At 38.3% G+C, this 24,007-nt stretch overlaps 2 protein-coding genes across 8 annotated transcripts; both read right to left on the bottom strand.

Moving 5' to 3' along the window:
• Positions 1-570: 570 nt before the first annotated feature.
• Positions 571-22,811, bottom strand: LOC109547026 (synaptic vesicle glycoprotein 2B). 7 transcript variants are annotated; one of them, XM_048667596.1, is made up of 12 exons: positions 11,736-12,841; positions 10,260-11,676; positions 9,269-9,478; positions 9,052-9,214; positions 7,972-8,147; positions 1,843-2,027; positions 1,601-1,785; positions 1,391-1,535; positions 1,225-1,339; positions 1,011-1,170; positions 831-958; positions 571-775 (listed from the first exon to the last, which is right to left on the bottom strand). In XM_048667596.1, exons 3-12 carry the CDS (start codon positions 9,351-9,353, stop codon positions 720-722), a joined length of 1,398 nt encoding a protein of 465 aa, XP_048523553.1. In that variant the 5' UTR covers positions 9,354-9,478; positions 10,260-11,676; positions 11,736-12,841; the 3' UTR covers positions 571-719. The 7 variants fall into 7 exon arrangements, 6 of the variants coding, with proteins under 6 accessions (XP_048523553.1, XP_048523556.1, XP_019773800.2 ...); XR_002172841.2 differs by lacking the exons at positions 10,260-11,676; positions 11,736-12,841 and adding an exon at positions 12,864-13,344 and having other exon boundaries at positions 1,405-1,535; XM_048667599.1 differs by lacking the exons at positions 10,260-11,676; positions 11,736-12,841 and adding an exon at positions 22,577-22,811.
• Positions 16,062-22,364, bottom strand: LOC109545726 (acyl-coenzyme A thioesterase 13). The gene is made up of 4 exons (XM_048667609.1): positions 22,123-22,364; positions 21,078-21,266; positions 16,613-16,800; positions 16,062-16,430 (listed from the first exon to the last, which is right to left on the bottom strand). The coding sequence occupies exons 1-4, from the start codon at positions 22,141-22,143 to the stop codon at positions 16,193-16,195; spliced, it is 636 nt and encodes a 211-aa protein (XP_048523566.1). The 5' UTR covers positions 22,144-22,364; the 3' UTR covers positions 16,062-16,192.
• Positions 22,812-24,007: the final 1,196 nt, after the last annotated feature.

Raw genomic sequence — 24,007 nt, 5'->3', positions numbered from 1 at the left:
ACTCCTGAAAAGCTTAACCCAAGAAACCCACAAACTCATCCTTACTGAAATCAACAACTGCATCACAAATAATAATATTCCGAAAACGTGGAAAAGAGGTGTAATAATTCCTATACCTAAAAATGGACGAGACGGTACACAAATGGAAAACTACAGACCTATCACATTACTCCCGGTGCTGTGCAAAGTCTTGGAACACATACTAAAGCAGAGACTTGAAGAACTGATCGTAAAACCAGAAACCAACCTACCAATTTGGCTTCAAACAATATCACTCGACTATTCATCCGCTATTTATTTTGACCAACAACATACAAACAACTCACCTAACTGACGGAAAGTCGGCATATCTACTCATGGACATCAACAAGGCTTTTGATAGTGTCTGGCATAGGGGCTTACTATACAAACTATACAAACTCCACACACCACCATATCTACTACACACCATAAAGAACTTACTAGAAAACAGACAACTACAAGTTCGAATTGACAATACACTCTCCTACAAACTACTTACCCGGAAAATAATTACTCACATAATTAAGTAAGTAATGAAATAAACGAACATTTAAAATATAAATTTTAGCTTATTATTTACATGAAATGATCTTCGAATTTTGCTTCAAATCAGAACTAAAACATAATAAATAGAGCTAAAAACCAACAAAAGCTGTACATGGTTTAGTTAGCGCATTGTGCTGGGAACCTTTTCCTTTTCATGTGAGAGGTTTCATGTCGGTGTTGGGAAGAACAAACGACAAAGCAGCTGCAGCTGCAATCAAAACAAAACTGTCATAATCTGCACCTGGCGATAGGAGGCTAATTACCAAACATGAGCCCCCCAACGACAAAAAATGGGGCTTGACAGCCACTTTCCAGCAAGTAGGGAAATATGAAATTTCCGCTCATGGCACCCGAACGCCCTATCATCATTCCCAGGGAAATGGACATTGTTCTGAAAATTCCATTTTTGAAAAATTTGCAGTCTTGGATCATTCTCCAACTACCTCAATGTAGTGGGAAACATGTCCACTGCAACTGATACCATCACATTATTTGAAACCGATCCTCCAGCTATAAAGATGGAAGACAGTGCGGTTGCCATTTCGGGAGTGTTGGCAAAGTACAGTGAAAACGAGGAAATTCCCGATGTTATTAAGGCAACAGCTGAAATGAAACTTTACCAGTAAAACAACACTTACAGGGCAGAAAAATGCTTACTCAGAATCTTCTTTTTGCCAATAAACCTTATTAGAGATGCTGCTGACACGTTTCCACATATCGAAGTACACCCGACTATGATTGAATTGATATAAACCTGGGCGTTGTCGGTGTTCTGCAAGAATCAACTCATGAAATTGAATACGTTTGTTGCAACAATACTTACAACCACACATTCACCTGTTGTTTGGTTTTTCGAGGAAACTGTGCTCAACATGGTGCATAAACTGGCCGATTCTCCCAAGTGGGTCTTTTGGTAGTCGTTCATAATTTGGAAAATCTGCGGCAGCCATAATCGCAACATATTCATGCTGATTGACCGAAAGAATACTTGGTTTTTAAGTCGTCGGGAAGCGCTGACTTCGAGCGCACTTACCTCATCATAACAAATAGGAAAATTGCACAAGCAAGTACAATCTTCATTAAATGTGGCTGAAGAAACAGCGGTTTCATCTGCTGCCATCCTTCTTTCAGCGCTTGCTGTTTAGTTCTATGCGCAGTAATATGCGAGCCATTCTTCATATCTACGTCCAACTTAGTTTCGTCAACTAATTGCTTGATCTAAGCCGCAACCAATATTATTCGATCGATGATTATCTGCGTTTGGCTCAGACTTACTGGAAACGTGTCTGCTGGCGCCCCAGTGTTAATACTGTACACTTTCTGGAACACTTTCAGAGCCTTGTCGTTCTCGCCGCAAGTCATCAAAAATTTCGGACTTTCGGGGAAAAATACAAACAGAATGCCGCAAATGAATGCTGGAAGCCCGGAGACTAGCAGGAACATGTTCCACGAATGGAAATCTGAAATGAATTGGTCAAGTAACAACTTTTAGCTTGAACAAGAACGGTTAGTTAATGAATATTTGATTGATTCAAATGAGATTAATCAGTACGATAGCAATGAATGTGCGTTCTTTCATTGAAAAACGAATTTTTGTGTTAATTTGCTGCGTTCCTTCTATGTAAGCTAGGCCTGGGTAACTCAGTGAATTTTTAGGAGTTGGCGCAGTACTACGCAAATGGTTTGATGCGCCAACCCAACGCACCGTTGCAGTAACTCAGTTCCGTTGCTGATAAAATGTTAATGACTTTTTTACTTGTTTTTAGATTTATTTTAAGAGCCTTTTATTAAGAATGTTTTTAAAATTCCTTCAAAACTTCAGAATTTTCCAGTTTTAGCCAAGTTACTCTTTCTTCAAAATGCTCAATTTCAAGTTTCACTTGAAAATCCTGACAATCTTAAGGTATTTTCCGCGAAAAATTATGAAATAAATTTCGAATCCTTCGTCGCATTGTAAAAAGCTTTTAAATCCCTTTCCAGCTTCGAATTTCGAACAAAAATCAAATAATTTCAGAATAAGCGAAAGTTTATAACAGATTGCTTGGAAATCTCGTCACCTCCATACCTCTGAAGACTGTAGAGTTTGTTAAAAAAATGTGATTTTTTAGTTTTGACTGATTTTTTTTCCCTTACTTTCTACTCAGAAACGCTCCATTTTGTAGAGTTTCACTTAAAAGTACTGACGATCTCAAGGTCGTTTACGCGAAAAATTACAAGATAAATTTATAGCTTTGTAAAAATTTTACAAAAACTTTGTTCAACGTCGAAATCGAAACAAAAACGAAAATAAATTTCTCCCGTTTTTTCCCGATAACCATTAAGGTTTTCTCCAAAACCGATCACAAAACTAAAAGTTATTAGTCGAAAACACAAAAAAAAACATTATTTTCTGATGATTTTTTTCTTTTCTGACAATAATGGAGTATTTTCAGCCAAAAATGGCAAAATTAATTATGTTAGAAAATTCGCCTCATTCATCGGTTTGCAGAGAACTTTAGAAAAGTCATTTCAGCTTCGAATTTGCACCAAAACCAAATAATTTTATTCAGTTTTTTACGGAAGGTAATTAGGATTATCTTGAAGAAATAACCAGAAAGCAAAAGTTTACAAAAAATTATTTGGAAAATTCGCCACCCTCATCGCTCTGAAGATTTTTAAAGTTCCTTTAAATTTTCAGGTCTTTCCAGTTCTCATAAAGTTTCTATTCAGCAATTCTTTCCACGCAAAAATTGCATTATTTTTAGTTTTACTTAAAATACTGACAATCTTCAGGAATTTTCTATGAAAAGTTATAAGATAAATGTTATTGCAACATTCCCCTCAGTTGCCTCAAACTGCAGTTTCTTCACTTTTAGGTCAATATTTCTAAACAACACTGTCTCTAAACAGCAAAACCGCGTTTTCCTAACGTTTTACTGTAAGATACTGGCAAACTGAATCTTTTCTGCAAAAAAAACTAAGAGATCGATTTTACAAGAAAACGTCGACTTTCTTTGGACTCAGTTCTGTTGCTGGGAAAATCTAGATTACTTTTTTTTAGTTGTTTGAACAAAGTAGTAAATCGGTACTCAGAAAAAATGTTAAAGACCCTTTTTTAGATGTGAAAATTCCAGTCTCGGGTCTCGTAGAGCTTTAACAAATGAATTATAACTAATTAACCGATGAGTTATAACTCGTTAACTCAGAGAGCGGCACCAACTCAAAAGCTCAACTCAACACAGTGTTACCCAGGCCTAATGTAAGCTAAGTAACAAAGTGGATATGAGAGTGGATCTAGATAAGCTATGTAGCTCAGAAGATCCTAGAAGCAAGTGTGAACCAGATGGCACATGGAACCATATCAGGGAAAATGTCCAGAATGCTTGCGAGGTGATTCTGGGTCAGCAGGAGCGGGTCAGGGTCAGACCCTGGATGACTGATTAGATTCTAGATAGAATGGAGGAACGGCGAAAAGCAAAAAATCAACTACGAGCCGACGAATTCATTGGATTGAACCGAAAAATCAGACAGAAATGGAGAGAAACCCGAAAACGGTGGATGATTGAGGAATGCGAGGAAGCCGAAAGAATACATGAGACTCTTTCAACTTTCATACGAAAGTAAAACAAGTTACTGGTTCTCTCGGAAAAGCACCAATACCGTCTCTGAGAATAGAAAATGGTAGAATCATCCTAGACCCAGATGACCCTCGTAATAAATGGAAACAATACGCGGAAACACTTTTTGAAGATCATCGCCGATCAAGGCACATACACACACCAGAAGAACTAGCCGGACCCGAAATTTTAGAGCACTAAGCACTAAAAAACATGAAAAATCGAAAAAGTCTAGGACATGATAACGTTCATGCTGAAGTCCTGAAGATATTGGATGCAAGATATCTATCATACTTGTGTAATAGAATATACGAGACAGGCAAAATCCCATCGGACTGGCTAAAGTCTACATTTATACCTCTCCCTAAAACAGGGACTCCTAGGATGTGTGGAGACTAGAGACTTATAAATCTCATGAGTTATCCTCTCAAGGTTTTTCTATGCGTTATACACAATCAAATATATACCAAATGTGCAGCAATGAGGGGAGAAACCCAATTTGGTTGGGCACAAGAGAGGCTCTGTTTTCTGTGAAATTGCTCGTACAGAAATGTTACGACCAACAAGAAAACGTGCTTGTATGTTTTCTAGACGATCCTGTATTGGAAAGGTTATAGAGTTTACTGGAAAGGTTATGAGAATGGCATAGATTCTAAGGACATCAGAATAATCCATCAATTGTATTGGCAACAGAGTGTAGAGGTGGGAATCAACAATGAGTTAACAACGGAGACGTTCAATATTTCCCAGGGGACCGTTAAGGATGTATCTTATCGCCAATCTTATTCAATACATATGTAGAAAAGGTCTTTCAATTAGCTTTGGAAGAAGAGAACAGAAGAATCAAGATCAATGGAATTCGAATCGATAATATTAGATATGCGGATGATACCGCTATATTGGCGAATACCCCTGAGGACCTTCAACAGACAGATTAAAATCATACTGCAGACAGATTAAAATCAAGAGGGTAAACGGTCCAAATCTAGAGGAACAGCTGAAACGACATCAGGCCTGGACCCAGCACGAACTGTAGTGAACCTGAGCAGTCACCCACTAACGCCTGCGGAGCAATCTGTCTTAGCCCAGGGAGGAAACTTTGCTATTAGCCCAAGAACGATACCAATAGAGGAAATTATCTCGAACACCGAAACAGCATTGCAAGGGCTCCCAGAACAAACGGCAAATTAAATGCGTCTGGAAACCACTACGGAAAGCAAAACCACAGAGAAGAACAACATGCGCTCAAGGAAATACGAAGGAATACAAGCATTGTCGCCCTGCCAGCTGAGAAAGGAAACGCTACAGTCGTCATGAACAGAGAGGAGAACGAGCAGAAAATCGAAAACTTATTGGACCCAATCACTTACACGAAGCTTGAAAAAGACCCGACTCGAGCCAAGCTCAGAAAGATCAACCGCCTGATCAAAATATTCTCAATAGACGAGAACACCATGAAGAGGATTATTAGGTCAGAAGCCCTCCCCCCATGTTGGTATGGATTACCGAAGATTTACAAGGAAGGATTACCACTAAAACGAATCGTCAGTGCCCCGGGATCACCAACTTACGATATATATATATAAAATATCTATCCTCTCTTCTGCAGCCACACTTGGGGTCCACAGAAACATACATAAAGGATTCCGAACATTTCATTAAGAAGATCCAAGACCTCAGAGTGGAACCTATGAACATGCTGGTCAGCTTCGATGTTGTATCTCTATTTACAAAGGTACCCTTGGACGATTCTATAAAATTAGTGGCGGAGCTAATAGAAGAGAGTACAACAAATCTATTCAAGGCTTGTCTAAAGGACAGCTACTTCCTGTGAAATGGAGATTACCACGAGCAAAAGGAAGGGGTAGCCATGGGAATCCCACTCAGCCCGGTGGTGGCAAATCTATTCATGGAGAAGTTTGAGGTAACAGCGTTGAGCCCCGCACCGCTTAAACCAACGATCTGGTACCGATATGTCGATGACACGTTCATGCTATGGAGGCTTGGACGCGAAAGCCTGGACATCTTCCTCGACCATCTAAACAAACGGCACCCAGACATCCAATTCACCATGGAAGTTGAACAAAACCACCAACTGGCTTTCCTGGATGTTTTGGTGTCTAGGGAGGGAAATCGTTTGGACCACAAGGTATATCGAAAAGCCACCCACACGGACAGATATCTTCACACGCTATCTAACCACCATCTGAGTCAGAAGCAGGGAATCATTAAGACTCTTACGGATAGAGCCAGAAGTATATGTGGACCACAACATCTAACCACAGAACTACAGCACTTGGAAAAAGCTTTTCTTCAGAACGGATATTCCCAGTTGGACATCAGAAAAGCTGTAGGAGTGGGCCGTGCTGAAAAAAGTGAATCCACCCTGAAAGCTTTCCTGTCCTTTGTTCTCAGGATTACAGACAGAATTGGGAGGCTCCTGAGGAAACAGAACATAAGAACAGTCTACAAGCCCACCGCTGGAGGACTTTGTTGTTGAAGAGGGCTTGCTTTTGCTTCGCTTCGGTTTGAAATCTGTAGTTGGGGTTTTTGGGGCAAGGGAAGTAACTGGTGAGGCCCTCCGCACTTACTGCATTTGGCTGGAAGGTCGCGGAATTTCTGGCACTCCTTATAGAAGTGGGGCTCAGCGCATTAGTGACAATGGGTTTTGAGCCGCAGTTTGATAGTGAGTGCCCAAATTTCTGACAATTTTTGCATTGTGGAATGCTTTATATTGAAGGTATTGGAGTTTCTTTGGGGTTCAATTAGGACAGGGAGGTTCAAGAGATGTTTGACTTCCTGGAAGTTTGACTGGGATTGCGGTAAGAGGACTTTTGCCATATTCGAAACGTTTTTAAAGTTTCCCAGACGGCAGAATTGGGTCTGTTCGGGATTGAAACTGAGGGCTTCTATTTCAGCATGGATTTCTTCAATCTCAATGTGAGAGTCCAGGCATGATGATGACGGACAGATTTTTGTCCTCTTGTCTCTAGAGTAAAAGTATAATACTCAATATTGTGGAGCAGAAGCAGGGTCTTTAAAAATCAGGACACTAACCCGCATAGAGGCATTTGAAGTGTCAACACTTCGCAGGCTCCTGCGTATTCCATGGACTGCACACAAAACGAACGAAGAAGTTTTGAGGATGGCTGGTATGCAAAGAGAAATGCTGGACACTGTAAATAAGCGGAAGATATCCTATCTTGGTCATATTCTTAGAAATGTCAACAAATTCTCAATCCCTAAGCCGATTTTGCAGGGCAAGATAAAAGGGCGAAGATGCCCGGGACGAAAGCAGCATTCTTAGCTCCGAAACATAAGGAATTGGTGTGGCATAAGAGATGCTACCACGATATTTCATCATGCAAAGAATGGCATCCTGCATATGATGTGAGAGAAAGGCAAAGGATCGTCAACGTGCGAACACGCACAGGACACATGAAGAAGAGAGCCTATCAAAAATTACTAAAGAAGTTAATTTCTTCGCTTCAGAGGAACGAAACGAACGCATTAATTTTCAATCTTTCCGTTCGTCGATGCCAAGCGGCCGAACGTGCGTTTACTTTCAACTCTTTTTTCCTTAAAACTTACTCTAGTATTCATAGTTAACGTGAAAATCGAATGAAACTACTGCATTACATAAAGATGTATAAATTAATCAAACATTCATCTTCATTCGTTCCGTTCGCCCCAAGCCAACAAATATTCGCTTGCCTTAACACTACGACTAAGTACAAATAACACTCAGAACAAATACAGTCGAAATCAATTGAAAATTGGTCACATGGTTGTTTAAAATTCTACTTACTTAAGTTCACTATGGTAAAATCCATATTTCGTGGCAAAATCAACCAAGCTATCAGGGGTAGTAAAACAGTGCCAAAACTGTTGCTTGATCCAATAATCATCTGGTAAATAGGCCGATATTTGGCGCAGTGAAATTCCGAAATGTATGAACTCACTGCTGCAAATGGACCATTAATTCTAAAAAAATTACATTGGTTTATTAAGAAAATGTTGTCTGCAATTGGCGCAATTTAGTCCTGATGTTTCGCCAGCAAGTGTAGCGTACGTCTTCAGAGTTGATTGAGCCAGAGCATGAAGGTACATGAGCGTGAACGAAACACGAAGACCCATGAATTGGCGATTCTGCATCGAGCAGAGTTCTGAAGATGGCAGTGACTTGGGCTTTCCAAACGTTGAGAAGAAAGGGCTTCAATCTGACGATATTCGGGTAGATGTTTTCAAATATAAAATGCTTGATATCCTACATTTTAGTTGTAGGGTGTTCTCTAATGGCAGCATTTTATCGAGAACTGGATGTTGTCGGGCTCCAACTTGCGGATCGATTTTTGTTCAAAATGTGTTAAGGCGAAGTAGCACAAAACTGCTCAATTCCACTTCACAACACCAGGTTTCATTATTAAAAGCGATAAAATGTCGCGATGGTTCCTTGTAACTGTTAGCTGGTTTACTCGAAAAAAAGATTCGATGATGCTTGCGAACCATCGGGAAAAAATCTAATTCACGACGATGATTATTTTCACGCAAACCTACATACATTTTTGCTGGTAGCAGCAGAAACGAGCAACATGTTTCTTCCAGACGTTTCGCTAGAACGAGCGATTTGCATCTTTAAATGTGGTTTACTCGAAAAAAAGATGCAATGGTGTTTGTGAAACATCCGGAAAAAATTGTAATTTATGACGATGATTATTTGCACGTAAACTTACATAAATTCTTGCAGGGAGTTGGAAACGAGCAACAGGTTTCTTCCAGACGTTTCGCTAGCACGAGTGATTTGGATCTTCAAAGGTGGTTTACTCGAAAAAAAAACCGATGGTGCTTGCGAAACATCGGAAAGAAATTCTAGTTCACGCAAACTTACATAAATCCTTGCAAATACTTGGAAACAAGCAGCAGAGGTAATCCTTGCGTCAAAACGCTCATAAATACAAATACTGCGTCGACAAGAAATCCCAAAATTAACAGTTTTCTTCGTCCCAGCACGTCGAAGAGAAACCCCCAGATCAGAGCGCTTGAGATCATGCCTGGAAAACAGTTTAAATGTGTTTAAAGGAAACGGAATTTTGCATTCCTTTTACCTGCATATGTGACCGCATTTAAAAGACCTTTATCATTTAGAGATATGTTCAAATCGCATTGAGCAGACACAAAAGTATAGGACATAGTGGACGTGTCGAAAACAGCGCAAAGACTTGCGATACCCGCCAAAAATCCCAAAACCACATTGTACTTTCCAAATTGGGTTGCAGTGATGGCTTCTTCAAATGTTGCAGGCTCAAGGGCGGAAACTGCAAAAAAAGTTGCTCACTAGAAGGGTTTTCTTTTGGCAGTAGCCGAAATTACCTTCATTCGTGCCTAACAGCTTAATAGCTACATCTTTCTGCGGCATACTTACAAATAATTTATTTAATATTATTCCACCCGAGTCTCACGTTGCACAATTCTTACCGAAACACCAAAACATTTTAAGAGTAAAATAATTAGACACAAAGTGATAAATGTTGAGTGTGTATAGTAAATTTAATCATTATCGAAAAATAGCAAACACACTCGAGTGAACCGCATCGCATGTATTTTTAGGTTTTTTCATTATTCTATCAAGTATTCGCGATTAAAAGTTCACGCAACAACCATTACTTGCTCATTACATGAAACTTAATCAGGAGGACGGAAATCTGAATAAGGCAACCACACAAAAAGCAGAAAAAGTTGGATAGAAGTGGATGATATGTACGATCCCTCGAGGCATAAATGGTTTGAAGCGAAGAATAAAAGATAAAAAGAGCGAAAAAACTTATCAATATTAATTAGTAAAAGCTTTTTCAAAAAGCCAAGTTTACAGAAGCGACTTTAAATGCTAAAAATTCACAATATATGAATGTTTTTGAGTATTTTAAAACCCAGGTTGGAACAACAACAAAATTGGGAGTTTTTATGTGAATATAACTATCATAAAAAGCAGGTTTCTTTATAGTCAATAACAGCAATTATATCATAATTTTTCTCTTTCTCGAACTCTTTTAGATAACTTTCTACTTAAGTTAAGCAAACCATTGTGTTCTTACTTACATTTTTCATTTGGAATTATTCAGAATTATTGTACATTTTTGTCGCAAACTCCATTTTATGTAGTCAATTTTAATGCGCGATCGAACGGAAACTTGACGGTTACACAAGACGTTGTATGTATAGGTATATTTAAAGTTTATTTCGGTCCTTCGAGCCGGACGGTGCGGTTGCTTTTAGTAATACTTGGGAAAATGGTGCCATTTATTTAAAATTGGCAAACTTCTATGAACATTCGCCATAACCTGACCGACTTCTGAGTTATTTACATATTTTGATCGGAATTTGAACAAAATGGCACAATTAGTTCATTCTTATGAAACTTTACGAAAACTTTGACTAACGTTTGCCCTTAGGTGCACTGCATAAATATAGTTTCTAATTGGACGGTCTGAAAAACAATTATTTTTTTTTAATTACCCTAGAAAGCCAAGATAATCATCATCTGTAAATTTTGCAAATTAGCCATAAATCGTAATAGCAATCTATTCCAGAGAAATTTTACGGAAATTTTCACACAAGCTTCCTTACGTGAAATTTGGAACAACTAAGATTCTAAGCCTCGGGACTCTCGGCCTCGGAAGTTTACATTTTGAAACTACCTGCCGCACTCATGATTCACAAAAATTGCAAATTCACTAAAAACCATACGATTAATCCATTCTAACGAAACTACAAAAATGATCCCTGGAGTTTGCCCTGATGTGCACTGCAAAAGTGTGGTTTCTAACTGGACGGACTGGAACGCAATTGATTTTGTTAAATTACTTAAGAAACCCAAGATTAACATCATTTTTAATGTTTGCAAATTGGCCAGAAATCTTGATATCAATCAATTCCAAAGAAACTTTACTCAGACTTTTACCAAAGTTTCCTTTCACAGAAATTGGAAAAACTAAGTTTCTAAGTCTTGATGCTTTCGAGTAGTTTACATTTAGAAAACTACCTGAGCCACTCACGAGTCACAAAAACCACCACCTTGCACCTTTTGCAAATTCGCCAAAAATCACACGATTAATCCATTCTGATGAAACTTTACAAAAATGTTGCCTGAAGTTTGTCCTTGTGTGCAGTGCAAAAGTGTGGTTTCTAACTGGACGGGCTGAAAAGCAATTGATTTTTTTAAATTACCTGATAACCCCAAGATTACCATCATCTGTAATTTTTGCAAATTGGCCAGAAATCGTAACAGCCATCAATTCCAAAGACATTTTACGGATATTTTCGCCCAAAGTTTTCTTTCACGGAAATTGGAAAAATTAAGTTTCCAAGCCTCGACGATTTCGAGCAGTTTACATTTTAAAAACTACCTCGAGGTTCACAAAAATTGCAACTTTTGAAAATTCGCCAAAAATCACACCATTAATCCATTCTAATGAAACTTTACAAAAATATTCCCTGAAGCTTGCCCTTATGTTCACTGCAAAAATGTTGTTTCTAATTGGACGGACTAAAAAGCAATTGATTTTTTTAAATTACCTGAGAATCTCAAGATTAACATCATCTGTAATTTTTGCAAATTGGTCAGAAATCAGCAACAGCAATTAATTCCAAAGAAAATTTACGGATATTTTCACCAGTTTTCTTTCGTGAAAATTTGAAAAACTGAGTTTTTGAGTCTTCAGACGTTCGAGTAGTTAACATTTTGAAAACTACCTGCCGCACTTATGATTCACAAAAACTGTAGCATCTGCAAATTCGTCAAAAATCACACGATTAATCCATGTCGATGAAACTTTACAAAAAATTTCTCTGAAGTTTTCCCTTATGTGCACTGCAAAAATTTTCATTTCGAACTGGACGGACTGAACAGCAATTGATTTGTTGATGCGGATGATTAACATCATCCGCAGTTTTGCAAATTGGCGAGAAATTGTAATATAAATCAATTCCAAAGAAATTTTACGGAGACTTTCACCAAAGTTTTCTTTCGCGAAAATTGTAAAAACTGAATTCTTAGTCTTCAGACTTTCGAGTAGTTTACATTTTGAAAACTAGCTGCCGCACTCACGATTCACAAAAACTTGAGCTTTTGCAAATTTGCCAAAAATGACACAATTAATCCATTCTTACGAAACTTTACGAAAACTTTGCCTGAAGAAAGGGCAAACTCTTATGTGCACTGCAAACATTTTCAGTTTTCAATTCAAATTATTCAGTTTTCGATCGTCATTTCGATCAAGAGGCCAAATCAAATTTGGAAACTTTTACTCAACTGATTTTTAGAACATATTTTGGCTCTTCGACTCGGAAATTGCGTTTGATTTCCCTTACACCGAAGGAACTTGAACGATTTTATGTAAAAAAAAGGTAGCGGATGTAGAGAATCTCCCAGAATAAACCCGACCAAATCGGTTGCACTTTCACTGCACTTCCCCTAGAACTGAAAAACTGTTCCTGAATCTATCGAAACTTCAGTTGATTTGGGATTTAAAACGCTTAATTTCGAATACACTTTGGTCCTTCGAGTCGGATTCTGTTCGTGGTTTTCAATCATTTCGATCAATCACCCAGCTTTAAAGCACACTAATCGTGGATTTGTACTAACAAAAAGTACATTAATTAGTGCGCAGCACTGCTTTCTAGTTTGTTAAGGCAAACACTTACCTTTTCTAGAGGGCACAGTAATCGAGCCCTTTGCACTACCTTTCCGGCTATCGATAAAATCAATATCAATGTCCATGTTCACCAAATCCTAACTGATTTTCTAACGTTTAACACACCGGCAATATTCAACATAAACAATAATTAATTTAAATGTCTGCTCCTTAGAATTATATGTAGGTTTGCGTGTTTAACTTTGGCTTACTCTCTTACAGTAAGACAGCATCCTGGTAAGGTAAATATTGGAAAATGATTTAGGACGTTTAAAAATTTCTATGTTATCACGTAACCGTCATGCACAACCTATACAATATGTGGGAAATTAGTCGCACAATTTTGTTTAGATCCTGTTTTTTTCCGCAAATTAGGAATCGATGTCTAAACATTATAAAACGGTATAAAACAGCATAAAACACAACTTAATAAGATAAATTGAGCGCAATCGCATCATTGAAACGAAAGAGTAAAGGGCGGCAGGACATTTTAAATCAAACTATAATCAAAACTGAAGTGATTAATTTATAATAAAGTACACTTAATAGTAAAAGTGACAAATGTTTACTCAGATTCATTGTGCAACCTTGCATGATAGCGTTATAATAACGTTAATATGAGCTCTTCCATGTTTCATCGCACTGTCTATTTGCACGATAACGATTTTAAATGCGAATTTACCGCCATGACGAGCAAAAAGTCAGGGTTAGTTTGTTTTGTGTTTTTCAGGGATCAGAATCAGCCAGACAACCCTGGAAGTTGATGGGAATTGTAATTGATTTCATTCTGTTGTACTTTAACAACAAGAGCTATAAAACATGCATCAACATCTCCTGAAGTGATCGTTAACCAGACATGAAAAACTGAGAAAAGCCCAAAGAAGAGCGGAAATAAGAAGCGGTAAAAATAATCCCAGAAGATAACGAGGTCGCAAAACCCAACAGGAAGCGAAAAGGAAACGAGACGCGCCTTTAAGGTCCACAAGAAAGCAAATAAAGGAACAACAACACCAAGAGACGGTAGAGAAAAAGGAGCCTTGAGAAGCGCTAAGGGCCAAAACAGTTGTGCACCAAATGAAATAAAAATACGGTTTTCACAAATTTCATATTTGTTATTGGGCAGCTTTTTAGGTCGGAAACAATCCAGTAAGGAGATAAAACACGGTTGCGAAATTTTGATTTTTGAAAAAAATACCTCGAATTATACATCATTTTCATCGAAAAAAGACAAGGAATGCAACAAGCTAAATAGCACTGGGGCCTTTCCAGTTCCCAGATAATCAACATTTTCTGTCTATTTTGAACTGTTTCTGAGCGGTCGCACTCTTCGACGGACGATATCTTTCTTATTATGGACATACAACCTTCATATTCGTTATTGGGCACCTTCTTAGGTCGGAAACAATCCAATGAAGGTAAAAAACACGGTTGCGAAATTTTAATTATTTTATGTTGTGTTTCCTCAGGAGCCTCCCAATTCTGTCCGTAACCCAGGGAACAAAGAGCAGGAAAGCTTTCATAGTGGATTTACTTTTTTTCCCACGGCCCACTCCTACAGCTCTTTTGATGTTCAACTGGGAATATCCGTTCTGAAGAAACGCTTTTTCCAAGTGCTGTAGTTCTGTGGTTAGATGTTGTGGTCCACATATACTTCTGGCTCTATCCGTAAGTCTTAATGATTCCCTGCTTCTGACTCGGATGGTGGTTAGATAGCGTGTGAAGATATCTGTTCGTGTGGGTGGCTTTTCGATATACCTTGTGGTCCAAACGATTTCCCTCCCTAGACACCAAAACATCCAGGAAAGCCAGTTGGTGGTTTTGTTCAACTTCCATGGTGAATTGGATGTCTGGGTGCCGTTTGTTTAGATGGTCGAGGAAGATGTCCAGGCTTTCGCGTCCAAGCCTCCATAGCATGAACGTGTCATCGACATATCGGTACCAGATCGTTGGTTTAAGCGGTGCGGGGCTCAACGCTGTTACCTCAAACTTCTCCATGAATAGATTTGCCACCACCGGGCTGAGTGGGATTCCCATGGCTACCCCTTCCTTTTGCTCGTGGTAATCTCCATTTCACAGGAAGTAGCTGTCCTTTAGACAAGCCTTGAATAGATTTGTTGTACTCTCTTCTATTAGCTCCGCCACTAATTTTATAGAATCGTCCAAGGGTACCTTTGTAAATAGAGATACAACATCGAAGCTGACCAGCATGTTCATAGGTTCCACTCTGAGGTCTTGGATCTTCTTAATGAAATGTTCGGAATCCTTTATGTATGTTTCTGTGGACCCCAAGTGTGGCTGCAGAAGAGAGGATAGATATTTTATATATATATATCGTAAGTTGGTGATCCCGGGGCACTGACGATTCGTTTTAGTGGTAATCCTTCCTTGTAAATCTTCGGTAATCCATACCAACATGGGGGGAGGGCTTCTGACCTAATAATCCTCTTCATGGTGTTCTCGTCTATTGAGAATATTTTGATCAGGCGGTTGATCTTTCTGAGCTTGGCTCGAGTCGGGTCTTTTTCAAGCTTCGTGTAAGTGACTGGGTCCAATAAGTTTTCGATTTTCTGCTCGTTCTCCTCTCTGTTCATGACGACTGTAGCGTTTCCTTTCTCAGCTGGCAGGGCGACAATCCTTGTATTCCTTCGTATTTCCTTGAGCGCATGTTGTTCTTCTCTGTGGTTTTGCTTTCCGTAGGACTTGGGTGGTTTCCAGACGCATTTAATTTGCCGATTGTTCTGGGAGCCCTTGCAATGCTGTTTCGGTGTTCGAGATAATTTCCTCTATTGGTATCGTTCTCGGGCTAAAGCAAAGTTTCCTCCCTGGGCTAAGACAGATTGCTCCGCAGGCGTTAGTGAGTGACTGCTCAGGTTCACTACAGTTCGTGCTGGGTCCAGGCCTGATGTTATTTGGGTTGTTCCTCTAGATTTGGCTTCCAATTTTTCAAATTTCTTCTTTTGTCTCTTCGTGGCCCTGTTCAATTCTCCAATCAAGTAGTTCCTTTGGAAAACCCCTAAAGAAAAAATAACCGGCATGAAATCGCATGATGAACCGCTAAATTCTCACTATTTTGGTACACGATTGATTGAGGCATTTGAGGCAAAATGATTCTTTGGAATGTGTCGAAAATTAGTACAAATGTTGCAGATTACTCTGCAAGCTAAAGCCGTTTCAGAGCGTCTGGAGTTCGGTAAAAATACGCACTAGATCCAGTTACAACAATTTATATAAGAACAGAAACAAAAACTGCTACATATGCATAACCAAATATACCACTCTTGGTCCTAAAAAACTTAAATCATAAATAAACATATGCACTGATGAAATAACGGCAACAAATTATGATCCGTCGCCAGCCACGTTTGCTTGATTGGCATGTTCTTCCAGACGTGCTGAATAATGAGCTGTTGAGGTGCGAGGGCGTAGAATGAACATATCGTGATTCCCAGTCGCTATCAAACTATCCGTTGTTTTGTTTTTTAATGCAATTTCCAAAAATGCTACCGATTTATCAGCGCGTAATGTTTTGGCGCGCACCTGCACTTCATCCCCTATTTTCGTCTGTGTTTTGTAAAATCTGAAACAACCAACCAATCAAACGAGCCTTGAAAATTGATTATTTTTTCCGGGTTTTTGGGCCATAGGTGAAATAGATTTTTTTCTGAAAAGGCAAGCCACTCAGAAAGAAATTCGATTTTACGACGACCTAAAAACACGAAACGCTCGCCAATTTCAAGTTAGATGGATAAAATAACTTACAACAACTTCATATCAATGGAGACATGATAATTATTGCCCTGTTCGTGTGTGGAAAACGAATAGCTAGATACAATATCGGCGAGCATGGAAGCGAACCCTGTATGCAGTTGTCCCATGGAGTTGGTGTGTTCTTCTTCAACGGAAAACTCAGCCAGGCCATTTCCATTTTCAAACGAAAGAAAGTTTACCTGTTGAAATTGAAAACTACTTTTAAGACCACAAAATGCAAAGCACCCCTGAGGAAACATTAATGGAAAATTTAACGAAACATCGAATGGCAATAGCAGAGCGCAAGCCCCAGCTTGAATGTTCATTGGTTTATTAATTAATCTAATTTAACTACGCTCACTTTCAAAAGTCTTGCACCCCCTCTGTATTTTTTTACAAACTTCTTGTTAAGTATTTTGCCTCAAAAATTGTTCTCTTTAAAAAAGACAGAATTTCCTCACGTCTTCTATTACAGATTGATAAATAGTGCTCCTATTTCGCAATGAGAACGAATTATTTATCAAAAAGTAATCAAGAACTATCACTTAGAGGGTATCCTGCGACACACTTAGGCTCAAGCTGTAAGAGATTATTTCACTCATCCATAGCAACGCCATAGGGCAAAAAAGGTATTAATAAACGGTAATTCGATAATTTTCAAGAAAACTTACAGCGAATATTTCCTTCGTATGATAATCTATCCGTTTGAAGTGTGCAATTATCGAAAAATTACAGCGGTAATTGCACGGTGTGCAATTATCACTCAACGATAATTGCATTGTTTACCAAAAATATTTGACAGTTGTCTTTTCATGTTGAATTAGACATAAATGTCTTCCTGAGATATACCTAAGATATTCAAATTATATTTAATAAACATAAGTAATAAAATTAAAAGTGTAATAAAATATAATAGAAATAAAATGAATCCACATTAACGTTGTTTACTCAGGAAATATTCATAAAAATTACACTCGTGCATCAAAATAAACAGATAATTTTGCATTCGAGCTTGTTGTCTTGTAAAAACTGCATTCGTTTATTTTCACATTGGAACGAAAAAGCCCTCCTCCTTCGGAGTCGGGCTTTTTCGCCATAATATGAAAATAAACTCATGCAGTTTTTAGACAACAAGCTTTCATGCAAAAGACGTGAGGAAATTCTGTCTTTTTTAAAGAGAAAAATTTTTGAGACGAAATACCCAACAAGAAGTTTGTAAAAAAATGAATCCGCCTCAACAATATAGAACTTATCTACCCCTCTGTATTTACTACATACGTTTAATTTAAACAAAATTGTTTTATTGGTAAATAAAACATACTTGCTTACAAGTGAAGGAACTGATGGAATTTCCAAAAAATATTGTTTACCTCTTTGAAATTGTGATGCTGCAAAAATTACACCTTTATATTGATCACTAGCAGCCGGCATTAGTACCTGAATCATGCCAGAATCTAGTACAAGAGACTAGAATGATTGCTCTGTGACAAGAACGTTTATCTAGGCACAATATTTCCACAAGGCGGAACTTTCTTAGAAGCCCAGTTAGCAGGACAGTTAGACGCTATGAAGAGACTGGTCAAGTGAACAGCAGAGCAGACCACTTGCCGATTCTCATGCAAATTGAACCAAATCAAGGCTCCACGGAGACTCGAAGGATCACCAACTGGCAGGCTTTCCAGAGAACATTGGAAAGCACCGGCAGGATCCATCAGCCCACAACAAAGAAACACCTGGACCAGGCAGCCGAAAGACTCACCAGGGATATTACGAACGCCTGGCAACCTCGAGATGTCTATCCGTAGTTCCGATAGCCCAAATGAACACAATTCCTCTCTGGTTAAAATCCAAAATCAGGGAGAAAAACCGGATAAGACGCAGAGCCGCCATGCGAACGCAAGATCCACACCTGAAGAGACAAGCCAACCGCCTCCAGAATGCAATCAAGGAAGACATGAAAATCCTTCGATCGCAACTCTGGGAGAATCGCATGGACAAAATAGAGGCTGATGGGTCAAGAAGAGATCTCTGGAAGTTGGCCAGGTGTCTCACAGCAGGACCAAGAAAGCCAATACCACCAATCCAAGAAGATGACATCACCACTGTGGATCGTCCCAAGGAAAAAGCTGAGCTCTTTGCCGCCCACCTAGAGCCGGGAAAACCTGGTTGATCACCCAAAACAAGAGAGGACACTCAATGAGCTGGTAGCCCACCAAACCCAGAAGAGTCACCAAAGAGATCATCGAGAACATCGTCAAGGGGGCCAAGAGAAAAAAGGCCCTTGGGCGAAATCCTCAAAAAACTACCGCAAACAGCTATTGAAGACCTTTCCACAGTGGCAAATGAACTTTTGGACCTTCAATACTTCCCGACCACCTGGAAGAAGGCAATAATGGTATTGGTACCCAAAAAGGCAAGAACAGGAAGCTGCTTACGTCCTACAGGCCCATCAGTCTACTGCCTACACTGAACAAGGTCATGGAGAGGTGTATCCTGAACCACCTACAGGATACAATAGAGGAGAAGCAAGTGCTGCTGGATGAGCAACATGGGTTCAGGCCGGGACACGGCACAAACACTCTCACCGCCCGGCTAACAACAAGAATCCTGCACCAGTTAAACCGCCGACGCGATCTAGGAGCCGTCTTCCTGGATATGGCAAAGGCATTTGACAAGGTTTGGCATCAGGGCCTAATTGCCAAAATGATCAAGGCAGGGTTTCCTGAGCACCAAATCCAGCTAATCCGCAGCTACTTGTCTGGACGCAGCTTCCAAGTCAAAGCTGATGATTGCGATGTCAACGATCAGAACGATAATGTCAGGAGTACCTCAGGGGTCCGTGTTGGGTCCCCGTTTGTTCAACATCCACATGGCAGACATTCCAATGACAAAAGCAACGGAGAGCTACATATACGCAGACTCAGCAAAACAAACAAGACCTTGAGAATAGCAGCAAAGGCTCCCTAATAGTGGTGGGAAAAAAGTAACTAATCGGTATTCGAGTACTCGTTACTCATCAGTATGCGAAGTAACGAATACCGAACCAAGCTACCAAACGAGTATTCAAGTAATCAGTAATCGTTCTCGGAAAATCAAGTCACTCATCCTAACCTTGGACTTCAAAGCCCAATACTGTACTACTCGTACTCGTTCAGAGTGGCTAAACTAACTGGTGTAGGGGCGTTCGTTTATACACATAACAAGTAAACATCAACTACTAAGAAAATATATATTTACACTCCCCCGCAAAACTACAACCGAGTTTGTATCCTGCCACGGCTAAACTTGGGTTGTTAAGAGGTATTAAGGGTACTGCGCGCGAAATACCTGCTCAGGAAAAGCCTTACTAGTCACCGGCATTTATCATGATAAACAGTATTTCAATTGCTGACTAGGTACTGCGGATCATCCACAGCCAGGGTGACCAGGCGTGTGGCGCTTTGTTTTTATTGGTTTACGTTTGAATTTACTTGGCGCCAAAACCGGCGATTTTTAAGTCTACATTTGGCGATTTTTGACGACCTTGCCATTTCTCAGTCTGGTCACCCTGTCCACAGCCAGTACCCGCCTACTAGCGTCCTCTCTCACAATGGGTTCACAGCCCAGGTACTGCGGGACATCCACAGCCAGTACCCGCCCCTAACATCATTACTCAAATGACTCAAAAACTTACTCAAGTACTGTTGTACGTCTACATCCAGTACTAGGTACTTCTCTATGAACTTTTATGCTCTTAATTGAAAGCTCTTTAACAGTATTGAACTTTGACTAGACTTTTCTCAGTCTGGTCACCCTGTGTATTCATTGTATCATGATCTAAACTAACTTGTAATCAATACTCGGACCCGCACCGATACGTATGGATACCGAAAGTCGCGTTTGATTTACAACGTCGGTCGATGATTATAATCACTAAAAAACGCGTTGCACGCTGCCGCATGGTAAAGTTCAATTATATTTTTTCATTTATAATATAAAATGTAACATGATAATTGTAACTTATTTCAAAACATCATATTTGTAAAAAGACTAAAAAAGTAAAATTGTTACTAAAAATGAATTGTTATTAAAAATGAAGACTAAGTTTTAAAAAACGTTATTTACAGATCGAGAAGGTATTCTTATGAAGTTTCTGCAGTAGGATGGGTGCAAGTTACAAGTACATTTTGCCTTTATTTTTTCAGATCTGCCAATCAACTTGAATTTAACATAATTATCCATATCTTCTTCCAGCTAGAATAAATAAATATTCATATTGTATGGCAAAAATAGCAGGTATTTAACGTCAAGGCACGACAATAAAACGAAATTTTTCCTTCGCAGATACTTGTTTCTTTTTATCGTCTAGTATAGCAATTATCTATTTTTGAGGTGATTATTTATTATTACTATAATGCTGCCGAAAAGCAAACAAAATACCAATTCAAAATATTTATCTGTTACAATAGACAAAATCAAATCTGTTTTTTATACTTACATTAAAATGATCTTCACATACATGGGCAGTAGTCTTCTCCGAAATATCCTTGTGTATACCTTTAAGCTTTAACCATTTTAAACGCCGGTTTTTATCTCGTGGTACACGAATAAGACACAGTGGCACCATACAGCATTCGTAATATTGTTTTTGTGTTGCTTCCATTATTAATAAAGCACAGCACGAATTCTGAACATTGAAACATTCAGATAATTCAACGACAAGCCGTATTCCCATATTGCCTTTCGATCGAACGACCAGCGCTATGACGTCACGACTAGGGCTCGGAATTTTAAAAAATCTGATATTCGAATATTCGTTTAGTGGTTTAACGAATATTCGAATATTCGGGTATTCAAATATTCGAATTTTCGAGTATTCGAATATTCGAGTATTTCTATTCGTATTCGTTAGATATTCGAGTGTTCGTTTTCCGTTCACCGTTTTCCAAGAAGAAAAATCGTTATCTCATATCATTTCTGGCAACTAGCCGCAACGGATAAAAAAGTGCCTTTGTCGGCACATTAATTGTAACACCGCGCAAAAGTTGATGACGCGTATTACCAGAACACAGAGACATAATTTTACATTCATTTGCAGGAGAGTAAATATAATTATTTTCATTTGCTTGTAAATATATGGGTATTTGTTTAAATGCTTGTAGAATATGAATAATTTATTTTATAAAAGTATACAAAGTGCATATAAAGATATTTGCACCTTGTGAGTTTGATAATGTTGGTGTATTCGATTATTTGAGTATTCGAATATTCGAATATTCGAGTTATGACTACACATAATTATTCGCTTTTCGAATATTCGAATATTCGAATACTCGAATTGTTCGAGTTTGATTCCGAGCCCTAGTCACGACCATTCCCGCGCATTTAATGTCGTTTCAAATGAATAGCCTGCGGTCACAACTTTAATTCTTTAGTGCAAATTAAATATTGCTATTTGAAGGCTGAAATTTGGTATGCGCGATTTCTATAGATAGGCAAATATATTAAAGAAATTAAAAAAAAATGTTCAAGTTTCCCATTACTTTGTTGATCTTTACGATCATTTTGTATGATCGGTCCTGATAACTTCCTCATTGCTTGGTCATTTATTTATTTATTTATTTATACCCCAAGTACGTCTGTGTAACTTTTCTCAAAGTGCGATATTTTTCATGTACCTAGTTGGTCCATAGAAGACTTTTCTAGACTATAAATAACGCTGAAACACTGCTGATGCCCCGAAACTGAACCTTTCTTATCTCGTACGCTGATGACTGTGAGATTTATCAAGCGTCTTGTCTGTCGTATTTTATCGGTGTGGAATGTGAACCATTTTACGATTTGATTTTTTTTCTAGGTCTTTCGAACAGATTCCAATCTAATTTTCAAAACCTGCTCTATGAATATTTTTGCGGCTTTCTCGTAGAATTAACAGTTCATACGCGAAAAACATGGTAAAAACGTACAATTAGCAATGAGAACCGTTGAAAATCTTACCTTTTTAGTGACTCGATCGAAAATTTTCGAATGCTTCAGATGTTCCATTAGCTCTTTGGGAGTAACTCGGGGTTTTAATGGCATTGTAAATGCGGAACACTGCTTGCAAATAACCGATGAACGTCACACGCTTTAAATAAAATTGATTCATTTATTCGCTCTACGATGGCGTATTTAATATTCTTAAGCCGCCTGATAAGTATTGGAGCGGTTCTGAATGAACTCTTGTATGAGGCCTGGGTAAGGGCTACGCAAATGGCTTGGTGCGCCAGCCCAACGTACTGGCGCAGTAACTCAGTTCCGTAGCTGGGAAAATGTTGATGACTTTTTTACTTGTTTTTAGATTTATTTTAAGGGCCATTTAATAATAACATTTTTAAAATTTCTTCAAAATTTCAGAATTTTCCAGTTTTAGCAAAATTGCTTTTCTTCTAAATGCTCAATTTTCTAAAGTTTCTATTAGATTATTAATAGGGAAAAGAGCATTGAAATAAAATAACTATGTATTTATCTCAACACAAGCAGAACGTATTTTATTATGTTGTTGATACAACGAGTTCTTTAAGGCTCTCTTATTAGACTGAAATTCATCGATATAATTCGGTTGAGCTTAACCATTTATGCTTAGATCAGCGACTCAAAATTACGAGTCGAATTCTCTGAATATAAACATAGATTATGGCTTTTCTCGTTTTTGCTGACAAAGAGGAATGATAACATTTACGTGGTATTTCCAATAGTTTCACATAAAAATGCTGATAATCAAGGTATTTTCTGCGAAAAATTTGGAACAGAAATCAAATAATTTTCTATCAAAAAACGAACAGAATAAACGAAAGTTTACAGATTATTTGGAAATTTTGTCACCTCCATACCTCTGAAGACTGTAGAATTTGTTAAAAAAATGTGGTTTTTTAATTTTGACTGAAATTTTTCCTTTACTTTCTACTCAAAAACCCTCAATTTCGTAGAGCTTCACTTAAAAGTACTGACAATCTGCAGATCTTTTACGAGCAAAATTGCAAGATAAAAAAAAACAGCTTTGTAAACATTTTACAAAAACTTTTTTCAGCGTCGAATTCGGGACAAAAACGAAAATAAATTCCTCCCGTTTTTCCCCGAAAATCATTAAGGTTTCCTCCAAAACAGATCACAAAACTAAAAGTTTTTAATCGAAAACGCAAAAAAAACTTTTTTTTATGATTTTCCTCTTTTCTGACAATAATGGGGTCTTTTCAGCAAAAAATTACAAATTTAATTTTGCTAGAAAATTCGCCTTATTCATCGGCTTGCATGGAACTTTAGAAAACCCATTTCAGCTTCGAATTTGGCATCAAAACTAAATAATTTTATACAGCTTTTTGCCGAAGTTAAAATTTGCCGGCTTTCTGAAAATATTTAGTTTCTTTAAATTTTCAGGTCATTCTAGTT

This window comes from Dendroctonus ponderosae, unplaced genomic scaffold, assembly GCF_020466585.1.
Source record: "Dendroctonus ponderosae isolate FM_Combo_2020 unplaced genomic scaffold, Dpon_F_20191213v2 Dpon_F_20191213_1, whole genome shotgun sequence".
Classification (NCBI taxonomy): Eukaryota; Metazoa; Arthropoda; class Insecta; order Coleoptera; family Curculionidae; genus Dendroctonus; species Dendroctonus ponderosae.
Note: the sequence above shows the minus strand (reverse complement) of the source record. Positions and strands in the feature narration are given on the sequence as shown.